Source organism: Erythrolamprus reginae, chromosome 3, assembly GCF_031021105.1.
Source record: "Erythrolamprus reginae isolate rEryReg1 chromosome 3, rEryReg1.hap1, whole genome shotgun sequence".
Lineage (NCBI taxonomy): Eukaryota > Metazoa > Chordata > Lepidosauria > Squamata > Dipsadidae > Erythrolamprus > Erythrolamprus reginae.
The window spans coordinates 167937802-167962477 of NC_091952.1; the positions used below are offsets into that span (position 1 = coordinate 167937802).

At 40.6% G+C, this 24676-nt stretch overlaps 1 protein-coding gene across 1 annotated transcript; it reads left to right on the forward strand.

Moving 5' to 3' along the window:
• The first annotated feature begins 17448 nt into the window (after positions 1 to 17448).
• Positions 17449 to 18447, forward strand: MC4R (melanocortin 4 receptor). The gene has a single exon (XM_070749090.1). It carries the CDS (start codon positions 17449 to 17451, stop codon positions 18445 to 18447), a length of 999 nt encoding a protein of 332 aa, XP_070605191.1.
• Positions 18448 to 24676: the final 6229 nt, after the last annotated feature.

Below are 24676 nucleotides of genomic sequence, written 5' to 3' on the forward strand. Positions count from 1 at the left end.
AACATGTTGAGAACATGGAGTAGAGAAAAACTTCACAACTTTTGTGCAATAAAGTTGGTGAGAATGGCAACTTCATGGAAAGAAAACAAAACGATATTTTGATTGCCGGAGAAGTTTTGTTCTCTCTAGCTCAACCTTGGCAACTTGAAGATATCTGGACTTCAACATTTGTTGGCTGGGGAATTCTGGGAGTTGAAGTCCAAATATCTTCAAGTTGCCAAGGTTGGGAAACACTGCTCTAGCATACAAAGTAGAAATAGCCAGTCAGGAGTGGCTTCCAGCTTATCTCGCTGCTGGTTTGCTCCTTGACATGCTGCCCTTGCACAGTGCTTTAAAAAACAGCTTCTGTGCATGTGCAGAAGAAAAAAACAAGATGGCAGTGCCTATGGTGCCATTGAGAGAGCTGGTTTGGGTGTGGCAGGCCTAGGTCGTTGCTAGCTCCAGTGAATGAGGCTGTCGGTTCCATAGAACTGATCTGAATCAGGAGGAACTCACCTCTGGCCAAAGTAGGACAGAGATCAGCAACTAAATGGGAGGAAGAATTCCAATTAGAGTTCATCAGCTCACTCATCTCCATCATTCTCTTCCCCCATGCAAATCAGAATATTCCTCTGCATTACATTTCCTTGTGGAACATACCACTTGCTTGCCCAATCACTTTATTAAACAAATGAGATATGATTATTTCCATACAATTACCAAGTACCAATTAAACTTTTATTTATTTATTTTGTCCAATACACAATGATGGTTTTAATGGGTATATATCTATATAAACATAGTAAAATACATGTTGAAGGTTATAGAGGAGATACTCATAGTAAAACATATCTGAGAAATAATAGAAAAGAAGGTATAGTAATAGAACATATCACTGAAAGAATAGAAGAAGAGATATAGGAATAGAAGAAAGGTATAGGAGATATAGGAGAACAATAGGACAGGGACTCTAGTGCACTTGTACTCACCCCTTACTGACCTCTTAGGAATCTGGATAGGTCAACTGTAGATAATCTAAGGGTAAAGTGTTGGTGGTTTGGGGATGACACTATGGAGTCCGGTAATGAGTTCCATGCTTCGACAACTCGGTTACTGAAGTCATATTTTTCACAGTCAAGTTTGGACTTAATATTAAGTTTAAATCTGTTGTGTGCTCTTGTGTTGTTGTGGTTGAAGCTGAAGTAGTCGCCGACAGGAAGGACGTTGCAGCATATGATCTTGTGGGCAATACTTAGATCTTGTTTAAGGTGTCTTAGTTCTAAACTTTCTAGGCCCAGGATTGAAAGTCTAGTCTCATAGGGTATTCTATTATGAGTGGAGGAGTGAAGGGCTCTTTTGGTGAAGTATCTTTGGACATTTTCAAGGGTGTTAATGTCTGAGATGCGATATGGGTTCCAAAACTCACATTGCTACATTTGAACTCCAACGTATGAATGGGAATAGGGATATTCTGCATGTTATATTTGTTAACATGCTTCTCACTGATAGTATACCAATACTGGTAGAGCCGGGGTGGCGCAGTGGTTAGAGTGCAGCACTGCAGGCTACTTCAGCTAACAACTAGCTGTAGTTCAGCAGTTCCAATCTCACCAGCGGCTCAAGGTTGACTCAGCCTTCTATCCTTCTGAGGTGGGTAAAATGATGACCCAGACTTTTGGGGGCAATATACCAATTCTATAAATCACTTAGAGTAGGCTGTAAAAACACTATGAACTCTAAATGCTATAACTCTAAATGCTATTGCTATTGCTATACGATGCCATCAAAAGAGTAAAATAATTGACATGGTAACGGGCTGGTCACATAGCAAGAATACTTGATGGAGGACCAAGACAGTGTTAGAATAGATTCTACTTAATAATATAAAGCATCCACAGTGAAGGGCTACCAAAATTTTTACTACCTCACTGTGGGCATGGCTTATGCAGGAAGCCCTGCATTTTCTTTCAACATCTTTCAGTGCAAATTGGGTGCTTTGGGTTGAAGCTCCATTTTCGCTACCCTACTGCATTCTCCCCCATCCAGGTAGTAGCCCACACCTGAGCATCCACGAAAAAAAAGCAAGATGGAACAATGATATCAGCAAGTTTTGCAAGTCCAACTGGCAAAGGTTGGAAACATACAGAAAAGGCCTTCGTCCTGCAGTGGATAGACAATGGCTAGGAGAAGGAGGAGGAGGAAGAGGAAGATGAAGAAGAAGCAGCTTCCCACCAAATTGAGAGGCCGGGTGAAATCATCGCCCAGCCGACATTTGCAGTGGTGGGGAGGGGCTAGGACACAGCCTCCCTGCTGGGCGTGCACGCTTACGTGCTGCTGGCAGCATGCCAAATGCCAGGGGAGGGCCAGCAGAGAACGTTGCCGGCCCGACATTCCTCCTGGTTAGGAGGGGCATCTTTGCTGCCCCCCCCCCAGCTTATTGGAGAGTCCGGGAGGTGAGAGAGTTCCCCCGAGAGTAACTGGCTCGGGGGAGATGACGCAGGAGGAGGGTGTGATTAGCAGGCCTATTTCAGGGCCTGCTTTTTCTCACCCTCGCTCCTTTTTACTTCCTGCTCACCTCCCAATCGATCACCCACCTACCCTCTGCTATATCCAGGATGTCTTTCCAGAGGTAGGGGTAGGGGCCGAGAAGGAATTTTTTGCAATCTTGGAAGTTTTTGTCAGATTGTTTTTTTGCCTTCTCCATCCTTGTCGTGTGCGAGGTTTCTATGGGCTAGGGGTATCGGTTTGTAAATAGGTTGATTTGAATTTATTTTGGTTTTGGTCACTATTTGGCAGAAACGGGGCGGAAAAGGGTGTCAGTTGCAACTGTGTGTTCTTCCTTGGGCATCTTTTAAAAGGTGATGAGTTCCTTCTTCACATAACTCATGCTTCCTCCCCGGACGGAGCGGTGGGAGGGAGGAATGCTTGGGGCTCATCCACGTCCTTTCTGTTTCCGGGTCACGGGGGTGAGCCCTTCCACACGCTGGGCATGGCTTTAGGTTTGGATGAAGACGTGTCACGCTTCATTCTTACCAAGCAAGGAGTTCGCCCATTAGTTGCCCAGGTATGTTATGTCAGGTATTCCGCCCCATTTAGTTTCCTCTGCAGGTCTCTTTCTGTAATTCAATAAAGTGACCCGTTTTTCATCCAGCTCTTGTGTCCGAGTATTATTCCCCATCCAATGCAATAGGTAGCAGAGTATGTCAATATGAGTGCCTTGCCTCCTCTCAGATTCATCACACTGAGTGAATCTATAATATGCATGTTGCACCAATGCCCCCTAATTCTTCTGCACAAGCTCTGACTAGAATAGAAATGATTTCACAAGTGATTTATTGTTACTAAATGAAACTAATGTGAATTTCTCTGGAGTTCTGTTTTTCTTTTGATGACCATTCTTCTTTTGAAAAAGGAGCCTTCAAAACTCTTCATGCTAATTTCTAAATTAATAATTATGCTCTTCACAGGCTATTATTATGGCTAGGCAATTATCTGCCCTTTCCTCTCATCTGCTTCGTAAGTTTCAATGAATTCCTTACCATCAGTGATTATGCATCAAGAGATACTTAGGAAAACAGGTAATACGAATGTCGGGGAACTTAATTGAGGCCATAACGCATTTATCTAGCTCTTTTTCATAATGCATTTTGCATAATTGGACCTCATCAGGAATAGAGGATAGAATGGGGAGAGTCATCCATTCAAGGAGGATAGAGACAAATTTAAGTGGGTTCAGATGATGGGAACAAATATATATATATAAAAATGAGAAAACTGGATATGTTTCAGAAAAAAGATCTGAAAAAGATATAACTGAAGAACTGTAAGAAATATTTTCTCAGGAATTGATTTTATATAAAAGAGAAATCTTTACTTTCAGATACAGAAGTGTCTTTCTTCCTATTTTCTTTATTAAATATAGGAAGAATAGCTTATACCTGTACAAAATAAAATTCAATAATAAGTTAATAAGTATATAGACCATGCATTATTTAAATTAGGAATATATTATAATCCCAGATCCACAGATTGTAACCAACTCTGTTTTTAGATTCCCAAATTATGTCACCCAAAATTGGAATTCAATGAAAGTTTTTAGTGGTATTATTTCTCGCTTTTTTAAAGGAATGAAACTTTGCATTGAACTAAGTGTTTTACATTCGAAGTTAATCTTTATGCATATACTGGCCTTAAAAAGATGCCTTGTACCGGCCCAAATACTTTATTCCCTACCTACAATCCTCAAAGGTTGCTTTTCTTCAAACTTCTTTTTTCTAAGTCTCTTTTTGACTGAAATGTACAAGACAATATATAAGATAGATTGGGAAGATTCTTGTATCTTCTTTTATATTCTTGTATCATGAAAAACTTTGGGTGGCATTTTGGCATTGTAAAACTTCTTCTGTAACATTATTTATTTCTTTATGTGTTATATTTATATCCTCCCCCCCATCCCTCTGTCATTCTGGACTTTATCCCTCATTTTTCCCCTTCAACCCCAACCCAATTGGCTAGGTTGAGAGATTGTGAAGAATCATAGTGAGTTCTGGGTTTCTTCCCAGTTCTAGTTTAACATAATACTTGTACTACTCTCAAGGCATGGTACAGGTAGTCCTCGAGTTACAACCACAATTGAGCCCGAAATGTATGTTGCTAAGTGAAACAATTGTTAAGTGAGTCTGCCCCAGTTTACTACTTTTCTTACACAACTGTTAAGTGAATCATTGCATATGTTAAGTTAGTAACATGGTTGTTAAGTGAATCCCCATTGACTTGATTTGTCAGAAGGTCACAAAATCTTATCACAGAGCTCCAGGATATTCCAATCATCATAAATATGAGCCAGTTGCCTTGCATCTGAATTTTTGATCATGTGACCATAAGGATGCTGCAATGGTCATAAGGGTGAAAAATGGTCATAAATCACTTTTTTTCCAATGCTGTTGTAACTTTGAACCATAAGTGGGTTTCAGCAGGTTCTGACCAGTTCTGGAGAACCAGTAGCAGAAATTTTGAGTAGTTTGGAGAACTTGTAAATACCATATCTGACTGGCCCCGCCCCCATCTATTCTCTGCCTCCTGAGTCCCAGCTGATTGGGAGGAAATGTAGATTTTGCAGTAACCTTCCCCTGGAATGTGCAGAGTATGGAGATTTTGCAGTATCCTTCTCCCCCGGGGTAGGATGGGAATGGAGATTTTACAGTATCCTTTGCCTGCCACACCCACCAAACCACACCCACCAAGCCACACCCACAGAACCGGTATTAAAAAAAAATTTGAAACCCACCATTGCTTTGAGCGGACACTAAATGAACTGTTGTAAATCAAGGACTGCCTGTATTAATATTTCTATACATTACTTCAAGTTAGGTGAACCCTCCTAATAACCCTTGATATTAAACCATAACTCCCATAATTCTTAGTAAGTATGGGTTAGATTGTTTTCAAATAATTTTTTGACTTCCAGACTATGGATTAAGACCTTTTGTTTGGTTGCACATTTGATGTCTACCTAAAGGGGTCATGGGTACAAATTAGATACCTCCTTGTGCAAAACTGCATATATAGGGCTCTTTCACACACATATAAAATATACATATGATGAAGGTGCAGGCACCGTGTACATTATGGGTGGAGGCAATTTGCATAGCATTTTATATCTCTATTATGTTTTATTTTAATACAGGTGGGAGGAACCTGAAAATCTCTCTATAGAATCTCTCTATAAAAAAATCTCTCTATAGAATCTCTCTATAAAAAAATCTCTCTATAGAATCTCTCTATAAAAAAATCTCTCTATAGAAATGCCATAAAGTAAAGCCAGATTTAATCAGAAAGACATACCTCATACTGAAGTATGGTCTAAATTTTCATGTCACCCACTGATTGGCCCAGCTGCAAGCGGGAGTTTTGAATGGCTGCCAGAAGCTGTCTACCTTCAAGCAAGCCCTGGAGCCAGCTAGCATTCAGCATTCGCTACAGCTGAGATACAATAAAGGCTATACTTCTTGCTGTGCCCCTGATCTCCTTTTGTTATGAAAATCTAACAACTACGGTTATTTTTCTAAAGCATAATCCTTTTTCTTAAGTTTATTGTGTTATCATCTAGACAGAAAGCAATGACCTGAGTACATTTTCAACTTTCTGAGTCATTCTTACTTCCCCTCCACCCCGTATACCGCAATAAAAGACCAAGAGCATCAGTTACAAACTGTTTCATAAAGATACAATCCAGTTCTGTCCATTCTCTTCCTTCCCTTTTTCAAGTTTCATTATAATGAAATTACTTTCGTATAATTTGCTTGGATAAAAATGAATGAATTTCAAATGCCTGAGTCAGAGATAACATAGATTTAAACCGAAAAGGCTGATGATAGAAAGGGAATAGCAGCAAATTGGGAAAGAGTGGGTGCACTTTTAGTCTTATTTGGTATTGGTGATGATGATGATAGAGACTCACAGAGGAAATCAAGCCAAGGGCAATTTTTACAATTTTAAAAGATTAATACAAAGGAGGAGACTGTCTTTCTCTCTCTTTCTTTCCCCCTCCCTCTTTCTCTCTCTTCATTCCTTCCTCTTTCTTTCTCTATCTCTCCATCCCTCTTTCTTTCTCTCTTCCTTCCTCTTTCTCCCTCCTTCCTTCCTTCCCTCCCTCTCTCTTTCTCTCTCTCTTCCTCCCATTCTATTTCCCTTTCTCTCTCACCCCCTCTCTTTCTTTCTCTCTCTTCCTATCTTTTCTCTCTCTCTCTCTCTCTTCCCTGTCCCAATGGTCCCCTGGTGGAGGCGAAAATGGGATAAGAGTGGAGGGGTGAAGTGGGTCTGAAGACTCAGCAGGTGCTTCCCTTCTCCCGCAGAGTCTCTGCCCAGTGGACCTGGACAGCCCCCTGACCTGCCCTCCAAGTTCCTCTGCTGCTCTTTTACACCCCCTGCCCGGCTCAAGACCGACATAGAAGGCCAGCTGCAGGGGGGATGGAAGGATGATCCCCCCAGTTCTGCTGCCCCATTACTCATTGACACAGCTGGCCTTCCTCTTTGGAGGAAGAGCAGCCAGCAGAGGCCTGGCTGGCCCTTAATCTCCTCCCGGGTCGCGGCAAATCCTCCCGCCTGCCATTCCCTCTTCCACAGGGCTGCAACGCCGGGACACAATTGAGCCCATCCAGGGGCAGGGCAAGGAAAACGGGCGAGCAAGGCCCTGCACAACTAGCCTGAAGTCCGCGCAGAGACCTCCGGCCAAGCTGGATTAGGGGTGGGGAGGGCGAGGCAGCAGCAGAGACCCCATAATCCCCTCCCCCCAGCCTCTTCCCAAGGGGGCTGGTTGGGAGGAAAAAAAGTGTGACATTTTTCAAAGGGCGTGGGACACGGGACAAATGATGAAAAAGTGTGACTGTTCTGCTGAAAGCGGGACGTCTGGTCACTTTATGCTAGCTTCCCCTATGATGAATTCTCCTGGTTTGTTTCTACTTTCTGACCTACTTCTGGTAAGGCTTCACTTTCTTTTCCCATATATAGGCCTTTGTTCTTTCAGTTCTACTTCTGCTAGCTTACGTTCTGTTATTTCTGATTCTGGATTCAGTGTATTCTTTTTACGTATCCTCCTCTCATTGTAATTGACTTGTAATAGTAACTTGTAGTGACTTGTAAGTAAAGTATCAGTCTTTAATTATTTGTGATGGGAAAGCAACTTTTCTTTTTATAGTTCAGCAACAGGTAGACTGGTTGCTCACTCGCCAGTCCTGATTTCTGAAGTCTCTTTGTTAATAGCCGCCCTGAGTCTACGGAGAGGGGCGGCATACAAATTTAATAAATAAATAGATGTCCAGAATCTCTAATACCTAGCTAAGTGCTTATTAAATTGGCTAATCACAGATGTTTTAGGTTTCTAAAACTTACAATTCACTATACAGTATTGCTTATTGGAAAGAACATCTTCACCTGGTTCCTCAAAAAACAAAAAACACCTGTGGTTGAGTTTCTGGCCTAGCATTCCTCTTCCTCAGAATATGCAAGTTCCACAACCATGTCAAGACACTTATTATTTTCAATTTATTGGCTCCCCACTTCTGGAAGTTCCATTAGCTCCATTAAATATTACAGTGTTAAATATTATAAATTTAAGCAAACAAGTACTTATATAAGGTATCTATGAAGTAAAGTTTTAGTAATGTATTTCATTTCCTATCCCCATTGTACAATTTATTAGACAGAACAAAATGCTAAAAAAATTGCTTCCACAGATTTTCATGAATTATAGCCTGTTCAATAAAATAGCTGCTAGATTGTTTTTTTTAACAATGAAGCTTATAAAGGTGGGAGGGGAGTGGAACCATAAATTAAAGCCTTCCACAAACAGGAGTGAACAAGACTGCCTATTTGATCCCTTGAATATTTAGTGTACATAATGATTAACTGATGTATAAGTTATCTGTGTGAGTAACTAACAATGTTTTTTATGTAGTATATCTCTATGTAGTATATTTATGCAGTATATTTCTTTTGATGATAACAATATTGAACAAAAATATTCCACTTCTTCCAGCCAGTTGAAATTTATGAAAACTTTTCAATAACCTTATTACATTTATAGGGTTGAACTGGAAAGTCTGTGATCAAGAATAGGTCTTTCTGCTTAGTCTCCCTACCAAGTACTATTAATGAGCATCTACAGTTTCTTTTAAGGTTTTTGGTTTTTATTTGGATTTGAACAAGTCAGTCTTTCAGACAGAGGTCAAACATAGCAACCTTTGAATAGAAATCTCAGCAATGAAGATTTTGATGTTTAAAACATCTACTCCTCAGCTAGGCCCAACCAACATAGATGGGACAGTCTTTGGGGATAGGATGCTTTCAAGTATGATGGTTTTCTGAAGTCTTGGGATAAAATTTGGCTATTTCAGGTCAAATTCACTGATTGATATTAGTAGTTATTACTTTTATGTAAAATTTTCATCATGCAGTGAAGGGCTACCAAAATTTTTACTACCACACTGTGGGCATGGCTTATCCAGGATGCCTTGCATTTTCTTTCAACATATTTTAGTGCAAATTGGGTGCTCTGGGTTGGCGCTCCATTTTTACTGCCCCACTTCATTCCCCTCCATCAGGACAGCAGCACACCCCTGGGCATAAGCAGCTAGATCCAGACATGAAGGGTTCTAGTTTACTATTTTATTGTAGTCTACCTGTACTACTACAAGAATCTCCACAGATTCCTAGCCTTCTCTTGGGAACAGAGAAGTGACTTGAGTATAATTCATTACTTGATCCCTCCTGCTTGCTTGGCTGGCAATTACCCAATGTTTTTGCTTTTATTGACACTTCATATTGATGGATTATATATTGTTGGGCTCTCTGTACACTTCTTTCGAGTTGTTTAGTTCAAAGCAATAATTGCCCTTGCCGAGATTTAAAATTAATTCAATGCATGGGCACATAAATAAATGAAACATCCTAACATACCTTAAAGCAGAGATTAGGACATTTTATACTAGAGAGATAATTATTTGCTTAGAATCATCCCTGAAGATAAGCTGTATGAGCCTTCCAGATGAGGCATAGGTTCATATGCACTTCATCCGCCAAAACCATACTTTTCTCTGTATCCAATTCTTTTATGCCCATTAAAGTATTCCTCTTTATTCATTACTTTAATGATTGTGTTTGTTTTGACAGCACAAAACATTTTAATAAATTGTCTTGCTCAAAAAGATATTTTTATGTGGGATTGTGCTGCCTTGTTCCTTGTAAACTACTTCTATAACCATTCTCCATAATTTTGTTTATTTCTTTTCCTTCACAGCTTCCATCTGCTCAGGGACTGCTAGGAAATTATTTTTGATAGTTTGAAAATAATGATGAAAGCTATCTACTGCCTTTCAACTTGTCTAGAAAACCAACCCATAGTCAATGTTAGAATCACAGATGAGATGGAGGAGACAATTTAGAATATCATTTATTTAAGATTTTAAATAAAAGTACAGCGGTACATCTACTTAAGAACTTTATTTGTTCCGTGACCAGGTTCTTAGGTAGAAAGGTTGTAAGTAGAAGCAATTTTTCCCATAGGAATCAATGTAAAAGCAAATAATGTGTGCAAACCCATTAGGAAAGAAATAAAAGCTTGGAATTTGGGTGGGAGGAGGAGGAGGAAAAAGCGGAGGACAGTCGCTCCTGAAGGAAGAAGGTGAGGTGAGGTAAATCAAAAAAATCCAAAATTTTAAGACTTAAAAAAAAGAAGAGGGACTCTGAGGTGGTGAGGAGGAGCACATTCTCCCCATAGACCTGGCATGAGGCTGCCTCCCATATACTGCACCAGAGAGAGAAGAACCCAAGCGGGCACCTCCCGCTCCTTTGATCAAAAGGCAGCAGCGGCTGCTGTTGCTATCTGCTTCCTCTTCCTTCCCATGCTGAAGGGCTCCCCTCTCCTCTCGCTCGCTCACTTTGTAGCTGGTGCCTTTCCTTCACTGTGGTGACTCCTCAGTTTGGCAGAAGCCGAGTTGATCCGAGAGTACCCCCTTTTGCCTTTCCATGCCCAGATGCTCTGGGAGGCAATCTCACACCCAGTGTATGGGAGGCAGCGCATGGGAGTCACCACAGTGAAGTGGTTTATTCCCTCTCCAAGCGCCCAGAGAAAGGAAAAGCCCGATTGGTCTTATCAGGGGTTGTCTTATTTTGGGGAAAACAAGATAGGAAACAACCAAGTCAGCTTCATCACATTATTGCAGGCTTATTCAGGGATTGCCACAGACTATCACCTCCATTTCTCATGTTTATGGTACATTCGGTGTATAAGATGCACCCAAATTTCCATCCTCTTTTAGGAGTAGAAAAAGTGTGTCTTATACTCAAAAAATACAGTATTAACTCTTACAGCCAGCTCTGTATCCTCTGCAACCATCCATCCATCCATCCATCCATCCATCTATCCATCCATCCATCCATCCATCCATCCATCCATCCGTCCAATTTCTACATTGCCTATCTCACCCAAGTGATTCTGGATGGCTTACAATAAAACCAATAAGAAAATACAGTTAAAAGCAATATTAAAACAGAGTTTAAAAGTTAAGAATTACAAAAATTAAAAGAGAAGATAAGAAAGCAACCAAACTGTGGAACAAATGAGTGAAGTCATCAAGGCTTTTTCCACCCATTTTTGAAAAGGTAGCAAAAATCCCTGGGTTGCCACACAGCAACTATGTGAGAACAGGTGATCACATCAATACTCTAAAGTAATCTCTCTGCTCATAGAGCTAGCAAGGTCAGTTGCTATGGGATTTCAATCCAATATTCTCTGGAATGTGGTAAACATTTCTAATGTTAAATAGAGGTCGTTGAAAAGGTTATGGAATTTGATATATGACAATCTGCTCTGAGAAATCTTAGAAAACAGCCACAACAAAAAGATTTAAGTTCTGTTTCTAAAATATGACAGCATCGTGTCTATTATGCAAAGGTGTGGTCCGCATTCAGAACACCATGAAATCTCTATAATGAATTGCTATTTGAACTTTGACTTGAGGAAATGAGACCTGAGAATCTTGGCAGTGGAATGCATCAGTTTTATCACAAATACTTTGTTTATTCCTAGGAATAAGAACTGTTCTGTTGCCAAGAGCTTGCAGCTGCAAAGAAGCTTATTTGGCTGGTCTTCAGACTCGAAAACTTTCTTAATAACTCATTAAGAACTTCACTCATTATTTAGTCAACTGTCAAACTGTGCACCGAGGAAAAAAATAGCACAGGTTTGGTGGAAATGTACTTCTCAGAAGAATAAATAAGGGAAATTGATTAGCTTAGATTTATGACCAAATTTTTGGTAGGATGTTTGCTACAATGTCAGAACTTGTTTGCAAATATAATCTATTTCTGAAGATAATTTGGAATTTATTGGACTGGTGTCTTATAGACTTCAGATTGTATTAAATCAGCTTTGCAAATCTGCAAGTTTGCCTTTCAAGTAGCAAAATAAAATTTTGCTTGAGCTAATCTCAAGTCTATATGGACATGTCCATCAGTGGGGGCTTTGTGTATAAGTGAATTGGCAACAAATTGGAAGTTGTTGCCATTGCATATTTATAGGATGCTTTATTTTATTTTCCCCAAATTAGATTAAAGCTGTAGTCTTTCTTGGTGAAATATTAATCTAGTCCTACTCAGATTTTTTTTCTTTTAAGATAGCCAAGACCGGCTAAATGCTGCCCTCTGTTCTGATGCTTTTGGATTGTCATGGCAACATTTTCAAGGCCATATGTCCAGGGTTTAGCAGAATATAGAAAGCCTCCAGTACATAACATTAAAGCACATACATATTTATGTTTTATACATAACCAGTGCATGTGTATGCATGCACAGGCATGTATTGGATGGGAATGGGAATAACTCTTTGTGGTTTTCTAGATATAGATGAGTAAGAGAAAACAAAAGTACCTTAGAGAAGGATACAGGGATCAATTCATTGCCTCAGATATGTTAGAAATTGGAGGAAAAAATCACATAAATGCTTGGCACCACTTACTGGATGGCCTTGGACTTGTTATTGAATCTCTCTCTCTCTCTGTATGAATGATTTCCTCTCATTCTTGAAAAGATAAACCTTTCCTGAAGAAAAGGCTGAATATAAATGAATTAAAATAAGGGAGATGAGGGAAAATGTTTGGTATTATTACTAGTTCAAAATAAGCTAACAGAAAATGAAAAATCAAATTTACATATATAGAGAACTTGGGGAAGAGAGCAATTCTTAAAAATTGACAGGGAATCCTATTACCAATTCCAAAAAATCTAATATTTGAACAGGGCATGATCTTGCTGCTCATTTGTCCAATTTGCATGGTTGCCTCAGTCTTCTGAAGACCTAAAGGCACCCTGCAGATTTGCTAAGAAAATATAATTTTCCTTGCAATATATCATGTTTTACGTCTGTACAAAGTTAGTCTTTTATGTTATCATAAATAGCTGTTTATTAAAACATTCATCTGTATTCAATAAGAGGCAATATAATAGCAGTCTAAATCTCTCTCCTCTTTGGTTACTGGGTAATTCCATTTTTTAAAAAATCACAACAGAAAAACAATACACAAGCACACTAGAGTGGAAAATATGAGTGGACAGCTAAACTAGGCCAGGATATTCCTCAAAAATGACAATGGTGCTGCCTCACTTTTGCCCTCCCTAGTGCTACCAATCAGGACCAGTGGTGGGTTGCTGCCATTTGGACCGGTTCTATAGAACTGGTAGCGGAAATTTACTGCTGCTCACTCAACCGGCAGCAATGTCTTCCAGTCACTGCAGATTGCAAAAAAACCCAAACCCCTCTGTGCATGCCCAAAGGCTTCTGCGCATGTGCAGAGGGTCATTTCCAGGAAGTGCAAAACGTGCACTTCCTTCGGAATGCGAACCGGCAAGGAAGGTAAGTAGAACCCACCCCTGCACTAAACCACTGAAATCCTGGGAGGAGAAAAAGGAGAAATGCTAAATGGAAAACTGGGATATATTTCAGGTTTCAGTGCAAACCAGATGGGACTTCAATTAAAGTAATAGTCATCAATTAAGGAGCTAGTGCAGTAATGATGAACCTTCTTTTGCTTGGGTGCTAAAAGGCCACCTCTTTGGGTGCAAAGGGCTTGCACATTGAAGCTGTTTGTCAGGAATAAGAGCAACAGCAGTGTCTCTGAGTTGTGGGCTGCAAAACTCCATATATCCAGTATAATTCGCCCACGTATCTACAACACTCCATGGCCTGCATTGGCTGCCGATCAGTTTCCGGTCACAATTCAAAGTGTTGGTCATGACCTTTAAAGCCCTACATGGCATTGGACCAGAGTACCTCCGGAACCGCCTGCTACCGCACGAATCCCAGCGGCTGATAAGGTCCCACAGAGTTGGCCTTCTCCAGGTCCCGTCGACTAAACAATGTCGTCTGGCGGGCCCCAGGGGAAGAGCCTTCTCTGTGGCAGCCCCGGCCCTCTGGAATCAACTCCCCCCGGAGATTAGAACTGCTCCCACCCTCCTTGTCTTCCATAAACTACTTAAGACCCATCTATACCACCAGGCATGGGGGATTTGAGACACCTTTCCCCCAGGCTTATTATAATTTATGTTTGGTATGTATGTGCTGTTTGGTTTTTAATTATGATAGGGTTTTTAGTTTTTTTTAATATTAGATTTGTGCCAGCATAATATTGTTTTTTTTTATTGTTGTTGTGAGCCACCCCGAGTCTTCGGATAGGGGCGGCATACAAATCTAATAAATTATTATTATTATTATTATTATTATTATTATTAATTTTTAAAAGGCAAAATTAGTTTTCTGTAATTCTTTGAAGATGTTTCACTTCTCATCCAAGAAAGAGAATGAGAAGCGAAACATTTTCAAAGAATAACAAGTCCAGTTGCCTCTTTAAAAAGAGCACCTGCAGGACAACCATGACTGAGAATTTCCATAGACATTTAGTTTTTTGTAAGTACAGTGGTACCTCTACCTAAGAATGTCTCTACTTAAGAACTTTTCTAGATAAGAACCGGGTGTTCAAGATTTTTTTTCCTCTACTTAAGAATCATTTTCTACTTAAGAATCTGAGCCCAGAAAAATTTCCCAGGAAATTTGAGAGCGGCACGAAGGCCCGGCTAGTTTCCTGCCATTCCCACTTTAATCCTGGCCATCTCAGGCTTTTCTGGGCTGCCAGAGGAGCCTTTTGGTGGCACTTAAGAAGGCTTTGGCAGCCCAGAGCAAATGGAGCATTTTCCTTTCTCTGGGCATTTGGAGAGGGAATAAACCACTTTGCTGTGATGACTCCCTCGAGCTGCCTCCCATACACCTGGCGCGAGGTTGCCTCCCAGAGCATCTGGGTGCGGAAAGGCAAAAGGGGGCGCTTTGACCCAGCCAAATCAACTCGGCTTCAGCCAAACCAAGGTGTCACCACAGTGAAGGAAAGGCGCCGGCTACAAAGCGAATGAGAGGAGAGGGGAGCCCTTCAGCACGGGAAGGAAGAGGAAGCAGGTAGCAGCAGCAGCAGCAGCAGCAGCAACCACCTTTCGGTCAAAGGAATGGGAGGTTCGCCCCGCTCGCCCACCTGGGTTTCTCTCTCTGGCACAGTGTATGGGAGGCAGCCTCACCCCGGGTATATGGAAGGCACATGCTCCTCCTTGCCACTTATAGTCCCTCTATTTTTTTTAAGCCTTAAAATTTTGGATTTTTTTGATTCCCCTCCCCTCACCTTTTTTCTTCGGCAGTGACTGTTTTCCTCCTCCTCTTCTTCCGCCTCCTCCCACCCAAATTCTGAGCTTTTATTTCTTTCCTAGTGGTTTTGCATGCATTATTTGCTTTTACATTGATTCCTATGGGAAAAATTGCTTCTACTTCAGAACGTTTCTACTTAAGAACCTGGTCACGGAATGAATTAAGTTCTTAAATAAAGGGACCACTGTATCTATTTACTACCATCTAATAGTCTTCGTACTAATCATTTACTATCCCTTTTTTAATCAGTTTTCATACTTTTGTCCATCTGTGTTACCTTAAAAAGGAAAGGAGTTTTCTTTCCTTTTTAAGGTATGCCTATTGATATATACAAAATATTTTTTTGGAGGGTGGGGCAAGAGTCCTTTTACAAGCTGACTTGCAGAGTTAATTATAGAATTAAAATCTGGCATACATAATAAATTGCACTAAATTTAAGGAAAACTGGAAAAAATGACTAAAATAGGAAGGAAGGTAAGTAGATAAGTAAGTGAGGAACGAAGGAAAGAAAGAAAGAAGGGAGGGAGGAAGGGGGGGAAGAGAGAGACAGAGAAAAAAAGAAAGAAAGAAACTTCTAACATCATCACAACAAATTTAATGAATTTCTCCCCCTCTAAGGTTACAAACCTTTATTTCTTCATACCACATCACATCTTTTAAACAAATTCATATCAATTGCTAATTTGATGACATTTAGGGTTAACATACCAATGTTTTTACATTTTTTCTATTTCTCTTCATGTCTGTTTGTATTCAGAAACATGGAAATAGATCTCAGAAGGGAATGAAATATTAAGGAAACGGCACCAATGTTCACAGCAATTCCACTGAGTGTATTTACTCATAAAAAAGAGAATCTGAATTTAAGAAATCCAGAGTCTCCTTCAAACAAACAAACAAACAAAAATCACCCTCTGTTCTCATATTTGTGAAAAATTTTAAATAATTCTTGCAACCTGACATGTATAATTTGAAGATAAATGGAAGACTAGAGAAATCTAATTTCCATTCAGATAGCTAAAATATTAATGTATTTCACTGTTTCACCCTCTCCCGTGGACAACTAAAACCAATGCCTTTTTCATGTGAATAAAATTTTTAATGAAGTATTTTACTCTCCTTCTATTAGACAGATTACCAGAAGCAAAAGAAAAAAACCCCACATTACTTATAATTAAGGAGCTAAATATTTATTCAAGAGAAACAGAACAATTAAGTGCCACATTCATTTCAAATGCTAGCATTGATTGCTTTATAGTTTGCCTCATTAACTCTCATTCTGAATCTGAAGCATGCTTCTCCTGGTTTCAGATTTTTCCTTACAGGTTACAGTTTGAAAAGTAACTTATGAAGTACTACAAACCACAGGCACTGAACTTGGTACGATGAGGATGCCAAGACAATGTTACACCTCTGATTGGCTGATTCAACCCACGATCTACCTTCATGCTCGCTTACTATCTTCGCAGAAACTTTATTGTTCTTTCCGTTGCTGCAAAATAGGTTTTTTTTCTTTTCTTTTCTACACCCCACTCATCCTGCTTACAGGCTAGAAGGGATTCTGATTATGCTTACCATCCTTAATCAACAACATCTACACAAGCAAAAGGAACTGCCAGCCTGTGTCAATTTGGACTTCTTTGTACCGTTCAGGAATTACATCATCTTGGAAGCCCTCCTGCAAGGCATGTAGAAAACTGAAATGAATTCAGTGCCTCCCGCAATCCTTTTCCCCTTCCTCTCTATTGGCTGATCGCTAAACTGAAGGGGTGGGGAAGAGCTGCCTTTAAATACCTTTCTATCCCATCTCTGTATAAGAAGCAGCAGAAAGCAGGCAGGCAGGCTGAGTAGTAATTCTGCTCCGAAACAATTGTTTTAAAAATCCCAAGTAACAGCAGCAGTATTTCATTACTGGTGTTTTAGTTTTACAGATTGAGGCTCCAGGAGAAGAAAACCTCCTTCAGTTGTATTCATCCCAGTGAATAGAGGTACTTGTGTGGAGTTGACAAAGCATTAATTGCCAGAGACTTGACTGGCATATATTGATTGACATCGAATCTGTTTTCTTTCTGCCCTGCGCCCTGCTGCTCCTTGGAATGGCATGTAGAAAAATCTAGCCACTGAAAATCCCAGGCTGCCATTCGAAGAGGAACACTCAGAAAGCATGGAATTAATCTGCAAGCTGCACATTGGCCAAGCATGATGTGCTTGTGGATGAAGACCTTGTAAAAATGAATTTCACTCACCGCTATGGAGTTCATCGGCCTCTCCATGCATGGAACCACAGCCATGGGCTGCGCCACGGTGACCTGAATAGATCGATGGAAAAAGGCTACTCTTCAGAAGGCTGTTATGAGCAACTTTTTGTCTCGCCAGAAGTGTTTGTGACCTTAGGCTTTATCAGTTTGCTCGAGAATGTGCTGGTGATCGCAGCTATTGCCAAGAACAAGAATTTGCACTCCCCGATGTACTTTTTCATTTGCAGCTTGGCGGTGGCCGACTTGCTGGTGAGCATCTCCAATGGATCAGAAACCATCGTCATCACCTGGTTGAACAATACGGAGGTCGACACACACAGTTTTACTGTCAGCATCGACAATATCATTGACTCAGTGATTTGCAGCTCTCTGCTGGCCTCCATTTGTAGTCTGCTTTCTATTGCCGTGGACAGGTATTTCACAATCTTCTACGCTCTCCAGTACCACAACATCATGACTGGGAGGCGTGTCGGTATCATCATAACCTGCATCTGGGCTGCTTGCACAGTTTCAGGTGTCCTGTTCATCATTTATTCTGACAGCAGCGTTGTCATCATTTGCCTCATCGCCATGTTCTTCACCATGTTAGTCTTCATGGCATCTCTGTACGTTCACATGTTCATGCTAGCCCGGCTGCACATGAAAAAGATTGCAATTCTCCCAGGCACTGGCCCCATTCGTCAGGGGGCCAATATGAAGGGTGCCATTACTCTGACCATCTTGATTGGAGTCTTTGTCGTCTGCTGGGCTCCACTCTTCCTCCACTTGCTTTTCTACATTTCATGCCCTCACAATCCCTACTGTATCTGTTTTATGTCCCATTTTCACCTGTACCTCATTCTAATCATGTGCAACTCCATTATCGATCCACTTATCTATGCTTTCCGAAGCCAAGAGTTGAGGAAGACCTTCCGAGAGATTATGTGCTGCTGTAGCCTGAGAGAGTCATGCGATTTGTCAGGAAAATATTGAATGTATCTGAAGAAGCTATTGCAGAAAGGCAATTGCCTCATAGATTGATGTCTCCTCTAGTACATCACTCTACTAAACAAATAATTCCCTCAACACTGTCAGACTTTCTACTAAATCTGCACTTCTATTCTACTAGTTTTTCTCATCATTCCTTTCACCCATTTCCTCCCATGTTGACTGTATGACTGTAACTTGTTGCTTATATCCTAAGATTTTTATTAATATTGCTTCTTCATTGCTTATTTGACCCCTATGACAATCATTAAGTGTTGTACCACATGATTTTTGACAAATGTATATTTTATTTTATGTACGCTGAGAGCATATGCACCAAGACAAATTCCTTGTGTGTCCAATCACACTTGGCCAATAAAAATTCTATTCTATTCTATTCTACATGAATGTTTGTTCCCATTCTAAGCTTACAAACTACATATGTAATAATTTCAAGGTTGAAGTGATGTTAGTAGTGGTTAGCAACGATTCAGCAGGCTGCCAGGCAGAGAAAATGCTCACATATTTTCAGAATGATGAGAGAGAGCAATGAAACTGTGTTGAGGAATAGGAACAAAAGTATCACACACATATAAGTCCTTCGCTTTCGTTAGCTATTTATATTTAAAATTTGGGAGATTGCATTGTCTTGGATTTCTATGTGTATGTTTAAATCACATCAGAGTTTATTAGAGAGTTGTGCTTTATATCACATTTTGCTCAAATCATTGTTTTTTAAAAAATGCATCTTGCATCTTCTTCTTAAAACAATAGACCCAGTGAAGATAAAATGTAACTTAGCTGGAATCCATTGCTGGGTTGTATCTGGTCTGGAAATTGGGAACAGTACTTTGAAAGGATTTCATGTGTTTTTGAATATGACAATAAGAGATGTATTTGGGATGTACTGTATGTATTTACTTTCTTGATCAATTGAAACAATTTTCTATTAAGTAGTCAAGATAATATGCAGTTAAAATTGTGTCATTAAATATATAAAATGAGTTGCACTGAAAATGTACAATAGAAAAGTCTGTTAGGGCAAGAAAAAACCAAATTTGGGGCACACAGGCAAAGCCTTATTCTTTACTGAAAAAAGCATGAAAAGTGTAAGATCAATTGTTAAAACCCATGTCAAAATGAATGTATCACAGAAAGGCAACAATAAAAATGTGGCTTCAAACACCAAGCAAATGTGGTAAAAATTCAATATTTATCACTGGTTTTAGAACACAAACTAATTCACCTTTGATACTGCTTCATCAATATCAATTTATAAACAGTATGACTGAGACAACAACTTGTGGGAAATGGTTTGAATTGTTTTTATACTATTATATCATTATAATTCAGCCAGATGTTCAGACTGAATTTGGCATTTTTATCTATCTATCTAATCCTAGGCATATATTGTTATTTGGCTGTATTAAACATATGTAAGTTGTTTGAAATAAAGCTACCTTTTGCAATTGACTTTGTCTATTATTATTATTATTATTATTATTATTATTATTATTATTATTATTATTATTATTATCTAATATTATTAGCATATTATTGGTAGTACCCTGTTTCCTGGAAAATAAGACCCTGTCTTATATTTTTTTTTGAACCCTGAAATAAGTGCTTGGCATTATTGGCATGCACTCAAAAGCCCAATTGAGCTTATTATCAGGGGATGTCTTATTTTGGAGAAAACATGGTAGTAATACAAATATTTTCCCCTTCAGTTGTGGAGAGATACTACTTTTGCCTCAGGAACAACAACAACAAAAGCTTTTACTTTACTGTGTAAGATCAAAAGGAAAGGCGTGTAATCCTCATTTTGAGATGCTAAGGTCTTGTACTTACCTGTGAATCGGAGAAGTGTAACTAAATATCCAGTTTTTTGTTAGATAACAAATCTCTACCAGTTTATAACCATCTTTAATACTTATGCGTCAGTTAAATCCAAAACCATCTAAACTCACCATGCCTTGCCTGAATCACAGGACTAGTAGAAGTGTGTTCCAATTTTTTTTTACTACCATGGGTGTGGCTTAATTTTGGCAGTGTTGCTTAATTTGAGGGGAGTGGCTGGACAGTCATGTGACTGTGTGGGAGTGGCTTCATGGTCATATGACTTGGCAGGCGAGGCTTGGTGTTCCTGTGACTAGGTGGGTGTGGCCAACTCAATGTCACTCACGTCAAGGGGTGCCTCACCTGGCCCCTCCCCTCCCCTCCCAGCCATTTCTTGTCACACCTAGCGTCAACAAATCTATAAAAATGTTGTTCACCTTTTTTCAACTTTATTATCTACATATTATAGATGTACTTTTATGGACCACTGAAAGGAGGAAATGGCTCACATGCTTTGCCCAAGAGTGTGATAGGCAACAGGCTTTTAAGGGGCTGCCAGAAAGAAGGGAGCAGGCAATGCATTTTCCAAAGAACCAGAAGACAAAACAAGAAGCAATGGATGGAAACTGAACAAAAAGAGAAGCATCCTAAAACTAAGGGAAAACTTCCTGATCCTGACAGTTAGAACCAATATAGGTGCAGAAATATTTCAGTCATAATTTCAGATATAAAATAGCCATTTGTGTAATACAACCTGTATATTGTTCAAAACAGTAATTAATATTATGGCTGATGTGGCTGATTATGGAATAGCATATTAAGCTGGATTTATGCAACCTGATGTACAAAATAAACACAGACATATTTATGCCCTGGAATATAGACATTGAATGTATGTAAATCCCTGAAAAATATGTGGTAGCCCTGAACAAAAGAAAGGCAGTAAAATCACTCTATGCGTAAAATAGTATAAAATATTAACACATGATAAATAATGGAGCAATTTAAAAAATAGCACAGAGTTTTTCTCTCTTTCTCCCTTCCTTTTCTTTTCTTTCTATCTTTCTCATCTATCTCTTTCTCCTTTCTTTCTTTCTTTCTTTCTTTCTTTCTTCCTTCCTTCCTTCCTTCCTTTCATTCTTTCCTTCCGTCCTTCCTGTTGTGATTCAGTCTGAGGCTCCTCAGGGAACGGCTGAACCTCTGCCGGCTCCATGCTCAGAGGGGGAGGATGAGGAACAGGAGGAGGAGGAGGAGGCCCAGGCAGACGGGGAGGAGGAATATCAGGCCAAGGGAGAGGGAAAACAGCCTGAGTCTCCCGGGGTGGAGCTCTTCCAAGCAAGCAGCCTGGAGTCCTTAGATGAAAATGCCCTAGCCATCATCAATCTCAGGCAGAGAAGAGCAGCACAACGAAGGGGACAATTAGCCAGGTATTTCCAGCCCTAAATAGGCAACAGCTGGGTTTGGGTGTGGTTCTCCCCAGAAAGGCTGAAAAGGCAGACCCACCCTTCCTGTATTGTGGAGTATTATCTTTGGGAGTCCTGGGACCTCGCTGTGATCTTTGGCGTCTCTGATTCTGGCTTGTGGCCTTGAAGGCTGAAACCTTGGGGGGGAAGGCGTGGGTCTTATTCTCTACAGTGGTGTGTGTGCCAGCAAGAAGTCTGCTGTATTGTCTGGCCGTCCTGACTCTGCTGTGAAGCCTCAAAGCCTGCCTGTGTGGGAGAACAGGTTTTTCTCTGTGTTTGTTTTTCAAAGTATAAAGTGCCTTTGCTTTTACCAGCGTGTCTGGCTGCTTTTTTCAGTTGGTGTTGAAGTCTGGGGGCACCCAGACAGAACACCTTCCTTCCTTCCTTCCTTCTTTCTTTCTTTCTTTCTTTCTTTCTCTCCCCCCCTCTCTCTCACACACATGCACACTCTTCCTCTTTCTTCCTCTCTTTCTCTTCCTCTGTTTCCTCTGGGGAAGAGATGGGGAACTCATCAAACTGGGAAGAATAGCCAACACTCCAGAATATAGGCTCAAGAGACAGAAGAAACTTGAAAAGGAACAGCTATCTAACAAAATGAAATTCAATGGTTAAAAAAGTAAGGTTCTACATTTAGGCAAGAAAAACAAAATGCACAAGTATGGTATATGTGCAGGGCCGCCGATAGGGCGGTACTACTGGGAGTGGCGTACCGGGCCCGGCGAAATTGGAAAATGGGGGGGGGTGCCCGCCGTCCGGAGCCAATGGCTTCTTTTGGGCGGGCGCTAGCTTACTCGCTCGCCTTCCTGCTGCTGGCGCTGGGAGCAGGTAAGTGGGAAGGGCGAGGCGCGAGGGGGAGGCAAGGTCCCTCTTTTCATGCATCCGCTCAGTGAGCCTCTCCTTCCTTCCCTCCTTTCATTTCTTTCATTCCCCCTCTCTATTTTTATTTCTCATTCATTCTCTTTCTTTCTTTTCTCTTTCTTTCTTTCCTTCCTTCTTTCTTTCTTTTGTTTCTTTTTCTTTCTTTCTCTCTTTCTCTCTTGCTCTTTCATTCTTTCTTTCTTTCTCTTGCTTTCTCTCCTTCCTTTCCTCCTTCCATTTCTTCCATTTCTCCTCTTTCTCTCTAGTCTTTCATTCTTTTTTTCTTTCTTTCTCTTTCTTTCTTTCTTTCTTTCTCTCTCTTGCTTTCTCTCCTTCCTTCCCTCCTTCCATTTCTTTCATTCCCCTCTCTATTTTTATTTCTCTTTCATTCTCTTTCTTTCTTTTCTCTTTCTTTCTTTCCTTCTTTCTTTCTTTTCTTTCTTTTTCTTTCTTTCTCTTTCTCTCTTTCTCTTTCATTCTTTTTTTCTTTCTCTTGCTTTCTTTCTTTCTCTTTCTTTCTCTCCTTCCTTCCCTCCTTCCATTTCTTTCATTCCCCCTCTCTATTTTTATTTCTCATTCATTCTCTTTCTTTCTTTTCTCTTTCTTTCTTTCCTTCTTTCTTTCTTTCCTTCTTTCCTTCTTTCTTTCTTTCTTTTCTTTCTTTTTCTTTCTTTCTCGCTTTCTCTCTTGCTCTTTCATTCTTTTTTCTTTCTCTTTCTTTCTTTCTTTCTCTCCTTCCTTCCCTCCTTCCATTTCTTTCATTCCCCCTCTCTCTTTTTATTTCTCTCTCATTCTCTTTCTTGCTTTCTTTCTTGCTCTTTTTCTTTCTCTCTTTTACCTTCCCTTCCTCTATTTCTTCTTTTCTTTCTCCTTCCTACCTTCTTCCCTCCCTCCCTTCCTTCAGTCCTTCCTCTCTTACTCTCCCCTTTCATAAGTTTCCTTGCTTCCTTCCTCTGTTCCTGTCCCTTCCCCCTTTCCTTCTTTCCTTCCTTCCCTCCCTCCATTTCTTGCTTTCCTTCTCCTTCCTCCCTTCTTTCCTCCCTCACTCCCTTCTTTCACTCCTTCCTCTCTTACTCTCCCCTTTCACCTTTCCTTGCTTCCTTTGCACCCTTCCTCTGTTCCTGTCCCTTCCCTCTTTCCTTCCTTCCTTCCCACCCTCCGTCCATTCATTCACCCATTCCTCTCTTGCTCGCCCCTTTTACCCTTCCTTCCTTCCTTCCTTCCTTCCTAGCTCGCCCTCGCCTTTCGTCCCTTCCTTCCAGATGGGAGTGCCCCCTCAAGACACCCGCCTGACTGCTGGTACCCTGCTTTTTCTCTCCCCTCGTCCTTTCCAGCTCCTCACCGGTGGCTGCCAGGTGTGGGATTCCCCTCCCCTCTCCTCTCGCTAGAAAGCACATGGTTTTTTGTCAACAAGAAGGGAGAAGTGCCAAGGAGCCGTAAATAAGCCTCGCTCCACCTGACCGATGCCAGGAGGATCTTTCTTTCCCTTGTCACTCCCGCTTCTTTCTTTCTCCTGGACGAGTCCACACAATCGGCTTAACCCAGTTCCTGAAATAGCCTATGGCAGTGCTTCCCAACCTTGACAACTTGAAGATATCTGGACTTCAACTCCCAGAATTCCCCAGCCAGCATTCGCTGGCTGGGGAATTCTGGGAGTTAAAGTCCAGATATCTTCAAGTTGCCAAGGTTGGGAAACACTGGCCTATGGGACCGCCTCGCTTGGCGTGAAGCGGGAAATGATCCCCGGGGGATGGAGTGGCTTGGCGACTTAAAATAGTTTTAAAATGGCGGGGGGGGCAGACACTTAGGCTGTATGGGGCCCCAAAATTCCTGATGGTGGCCCTGTATATGTGGTACCTTGTTCAACAGTAGTAACTGTGGGAGGGATCTTGAAGTACTAGTCGACAACCATTTAAATATAGCCAGCAGTATGCAGCAACTGCCAAAAAAGTCAACACAGTTCTAGGCTACATAAACAGAGGGATATAATTAAGATCACATGAAGCATTAATACCACTTTATAAGGCCTTGGTAAGGACACACTTGGAATACTGCATTCAGTTTTGGGCACTCTT

Bases quoted from the DNA above. Each gene is read 5' to 3' on its own strand.
- MC4R (XM_070749090.1), top strand. From the start codon at position 17,449: ATGAATTTCACTCACCGCTATGGAGTTCATCGGCCTCTCCATGCATGG.